The following is a 4765-nucleotide window of genomic DNA, read 5'->3' on the forward strand; positions in this document are numbered from 1 at the left end:
TTTGTTTTGGTTTCCCACACAATGGATTTGGGTTCACTTCACCTTCCCTAATGTTGGCTTTCAAAGCTGAAGGGAAATGCTACAATTGCATTTAAATCCTATATTGCCCAAGTCTATCATCTGTGGCCGTGCTTAGCACGAGGTGAAACTTTAGGTATCAATTACTGGGTTGACTTTGCCTGCCCTACCCCTCCAATCACACATTCCTTTGCAATGGAAAACAAAACAAAACAAAACAAAAAACCCCCAAAAAACAAAACAAAAAAACCCCACCGGGAACCTTACAGCCATACCTCGTTTGCACTCGGAGTAGCAAATGACAACGGAAGTCTACTTTAACTTTATAGCTTGAGGGTTCCTTTTTGTGTCAGCGGTTGGTTTGGTTTGGTTTTTTTTCTTTCTTCGAAAAGAAAAGGTACCGGCAAAAAGAGGAAGAGAATTATTTGTCAGTTTGTGGATTTTCTGAGCTGTCTTTTAGACAGGCATCCCAGGAGTGAACTTGGGCCGAGAGACAAAACCCAGATTGGGGGGTATTAGAAGTTGGGGATGGGGGAACTGGGTATGTGGTGTGTGTGGGAGGGAAGTGCCCCTTACACCCACATTCTTGGGGCTCTCAGTACAAAAACAGAAGCCTTCTGTCTGGTGTTAGGGGATGCTGGGAGGAATCTCTCCTCGTTTCAGAGCATTGTCTTTCTTATCCTCTAACAAATATCCATCATCTCATCATCTCTTACACCACCCCACCCCAGCCCCCCCCCAAAAAAAAATTTTGGAGGCTGCCTTCCTGCCCTGCCCGGTTGTATGATGCATCTCGGAGCCGATGAACTGAGCAAGGCAACTCCCGGGCTCTGAACAGCACAAACACTCCCGGGCCCTTCTCTGCAAGGGGCAGAGGGTGGCATGTGGCAGGTCTTCCCCCTCCTCAAAGGGCTCGTTAGCTCGGCAGCGTGGCCCGGTCGGCTTCTCGGATTCCTAGAAACACAATTATTTACTTATTATTCTCTAAACGACATCCTGCCCCGAGAGAGAGGGATTAGATGGGACCGAGGGCCGCCGGGTTGGGATGAAGGGAGCACGGTTTGCACACACGAGCTCGGCGCTGGTTGCGATGTGAATGAAAGGCGTTTTGAGGGTCTGGCCAGGTTTGGGGGAGCCCTGCCTGGTGGGGACCGTCCCTCCGAGCAGGCTCCAAGGCTCTCGCAGGGCCCGGCTCTCAGCAGCCGCGCTGTACAGAGCCGCCGCCGCTCTCCCTCCCCCAAGCCGGCTATTTTTGCTGAATTAAGAAGGTGACATTATTCTTCTTTTCAAGTACTTCTGTTAATATTGAAAAACGTGCGCTTGCATTCCAAGCGCGCGCGCTCAGCCTCAGCAGCCATTTCAATATTAATGAAATTGTTTAATCTCCTAAATTCATCGTGTTTAAGTTACGTTTTGGTGAGTTATTGACCAGCTCCGAAAATATTGTTAATGGAGGTGATGTGTATTCACCACAAAGGCTCTTCTTCTCCGGGATCGCAGCTCCCGAGACAATCTTCAGTTCTGGCTCTAGGGTGACAGGATGCTCCGCAGCCTCGGGAATACACATCGTGCAAACTTCCCTCCTGTGCCAGGGCAAGCCTGGGACCTTCCGGGCCTGATCCTTCCCCCAGAACACCCGGCTGGCAGCCTGGGCTGCGGTTCCAGGATCGGGCCTCTGTTCCCGGGGAGGAGGGAGTACCGTGCATCGGAAAGAGCCGCAACTCGGCTGTTCCACGTCCTGTCTGCTCCCACACACACAAGTGCGCACCGAGAAGCACACAGGCAGGCGAACAGTCTGAGACACATCATGCAAATCCAGCAGAAAACGTCAAGATGACGATGTTTATCAGAGTGACCGCTGACACGGAGCCATTAGCCCAGACCAGCTCTGCGGGACCCCCAGCCTCGAGGCCGGAGGGAGCACAAGCGGACACTCCCCGGTCCCGCGAGCAGAGCGGCGGCGTGAGGAGCTCCTTACCGAGCACACCGGGGCCACGCCACGGTCAGGAGCCCCTTCGCTCTGGTGCACTGAGAGCAACTCCCGCATCTTTACACCAAAAGGTCCGCGGAACCAGAGCAGCGGTCCTGCATGGGCTGGGGCGGGGTGGGAGGGTGAGGGTGAAGGGGGGACTGACTTCCCGGGGCGGCTCCCCAGGAGCCCCGATCATACCGCTCCTAGAAAGAACCTTCGCTCGGGGAGAGCGGATTTGGCAAAGAGAAAGTCCCTCGTTACAGGGGAAAAGGCTCGCCTTAAGTTAGCCAACAATACAAATCAGATAACAATGCAGAACAAACAGAATACCACAGCCAAGCAATTTCCATGTCAAACATCCCACTGCTCGGTACCTCCATTTGTAAGTGTGAATTGCAGACTAAGCTTCCTGAAAAGTCCACAGAGAGGTTAGTGCATACCTTCCCCCCACCCCCAGCCACCGGGTACCATCGCGCTGCAATTCCGCTGGCGGAGCCTTTTCACCCCTCGCCTTGTCTTCAAATGGAAATGATTCCCATTGGCCCAAGGTGTCCATGTAAATAGGTGTAAATGAAACCAGATTATGCCTTTCTCTCCAGCCCCCTCCTCCCTGCTCCCCTCCCCCTGCTCCCAAGGCGATTGTCATATGATAGCAAAGAAGTGGCACATTAATGAAGCGCCTCTACAGGGGTCTTTTCTGCTCATGTCACCACATAAAACTATCAGATGGTTAGAGGAAGGACATGGAGGCAACTAGTTAGCTCATCGCCGTTGCAGAGAAGAAAACAAGCCTCTGCTACAGTGCAGCTGCCGATGGTGTAAAAGAAGCTGATTCAGCCCGCGAAGGTGAAGGGAGGGGTGTACAAGAGGATTCCCAAAACCAAGCCAGCTCGCTGCCTCCTCAGGACTAAACCGGAGCAGCGTGGCCGCGGAAGGGGCGAGAAACACGCCGGAGGAGAGGGCTGGGAAAGAGTCCGAACTCTCAGCTGCGTCCCGGATGCGGACTGTCAACTTCCAGCAACTTTAAGGTGGGCATATGGAGGGGCTGGCATGGAGTTGGGTGGGAGTCGAGGGGAGGGGATGGGGTCCCCTTCTCCTCGCCGAGACCAGAAGACAGAGCTATCACTAGAGTAACTTTACCGACGCGGGCTCCTGCGGGAAGGCCAGGCTGAGGGAGGCCGGAGCTGGGAGAAGTACATCGCTTTTCCCCCTGCGGCGGCAAAGGGCTCCGGACTGTTTTCTCCTGCCCTCGTCTGCACCTCGCGGTCCACCCTTCCGAGGGCTGAGATCCACCGTGTCCCTTCCCTTCCTTTCTCCAGCCCGGCCCCAGAGCCACCGGCTGACCCGACTGGGTGTCCGTGCAAATCCCCCCGGACTGACCCCTCTACCCCCTCCTCCCGCCCCCCTCCCCTTGTCGCTGCCCTTCTGCAGATCTCCGCGGGTCGCCGAGCGAAGATGCCTCGCCCGGGCAGAAACACTTACAGCGATCAGAAGCCTCCCTACTCCTACATCTCGCTGACCGCCATGGCGATCCAGAGCTCCCCGGAGAAGATGCTGCCCCTGAGCGAGATCTACAAGTTCATCATGGACCGCTTCCCCTACTATCGGGAGAACACACAGCGCTGGCAGAACTCCCTCCGCCACAACCTCTCCTTCAACGACTGCTTCATCAAGATCCCTCGCCGCCCCGACCAGCCGGGCAAGGGCAGCTTCTGGGCGCTGCACCCCAGCTGCGGGGACATGTTCGAGAACGGCAGCTTCCTGCGCCGCCGCAAGCGCTTCAAGGTGGTCAAGTCGGACCACCTGGCTCCCAGCAAGCCGGCGGACGCGGCGCAGTACCTGCAGCAGCAAGCGAAGCTGCGGCTCAGCGCCCTTGCGGCCACCGGCACCCACCTGCCCCAGATGTCCACGTACAATCTCGGCGTGTCCCAGCCCTCCAGCTTCAAGCACCCCTTCGCCATCGAGAACATCATCGCCAGAGAGTACAAGATGCCCGGGGGCCTCGCCTTTTCCACGATGCAGCCCATGCCGGCCGCCTACCCTCTCCCCAATCAATTGACTACGGTGGGCAGCTCCATTGGCACGGGTTGGCCCCACATGTACGGCTCCGGCATGATCGACACTGCCACCCCCATCTCCATGGCCAGCAGCGAGTACGGCGCCTACGGCGTGCCCATCAAACCGCTCTGCCATGGGGGGCAGACTTTGCCGGCCATCCCCGTCCCCATCAAGCCGACCCCTGCCGCGGTGCCAGCCCTGCCCGCCCTGCCCGCGCCCATCCCCACCATCCTCTCGAACTCGCCGCCCTCCCTGAGCCCCACGTCCTCGCAGACGGCCACCAGCCAAAGCAGCCCGGCCACCCCCAGCGAGACTCTCACCAGCCCGGCGCCCGCCCTGCACTCCGTGGCTGTGCACTGACCCGGGCCGCCTGCACGGACGCTGCCTTCCCCTTTCTCCCAAAGTTTCCTCGGAGCTCTCCTCCCTCCCCTTCTCTCCCCTCCTTCCGCTTCTTTCCCCTCTCCTCTCTAACTCTTTTCCTCGAAAGCAGAGACAGCTCCCCGCGGGAAACTGAGGTTTGCCGTTCGCGTGAGCTCCCTTTCCGCTTCGCCCCTTCAGCCGAACCCTCCCTCGCGGCTCGGCTTCTCCCCTGCTTCTGAACTTTGTTTTCCGTTCTTCTGAGGCGAAAGGAACCGGCCCGGCCCGCCCCCTCCCGCCCGGTAGGAGCTGCCACTTGCATCGCTAGTTTTCCAAAAGTACTTCAGGCATCTTCGATTT

The 4765-nt window shown here is 57.4% G+C and overlaps 1 protein-coding gene across 1 annotated transcript; it reads left to right on the forward strand.

Moving 5' to 3' along the window:
- The first annotated feature begins 2877 nt into the window (after positions 1 to 2877).
- On the forward strand, positions 2878 to 4408 carry FOXB1 (forkhead box B1). Its single transcript, XM_005521440.2, has 2 exons — positions 2878 to 3018; positions 3422 to 4408. The coding sequence occupies exon 2, from the start codon at positions 3446 to 3448 to the stop codon at positions 4406 to 4408; it is 963 nt and encodes a 320-aa protein (XP_005521497.1). The 5' UTR covers positions 2878 to 3018; positions 3422 to 3445.
- Positions 4409 to 4765: the final 357 nt, after the last annotated feature.

This window comes from Pseudopodoces humilis, chromosome 16 (assembly GCF_049639895.1).
Source record: "Pseudopodoces humilis isolate 2021_Gansu_Grassland_sample_001 chromosome 16, ASM4963989v1, whole genome shotgun sequence".
Taxonomy (NCBI): Eukaryota; Metazoa; Chordata; class Aves; order Passeriformes; family Paridae; genus Pseudopodoces; species Pseudopodoces humilis.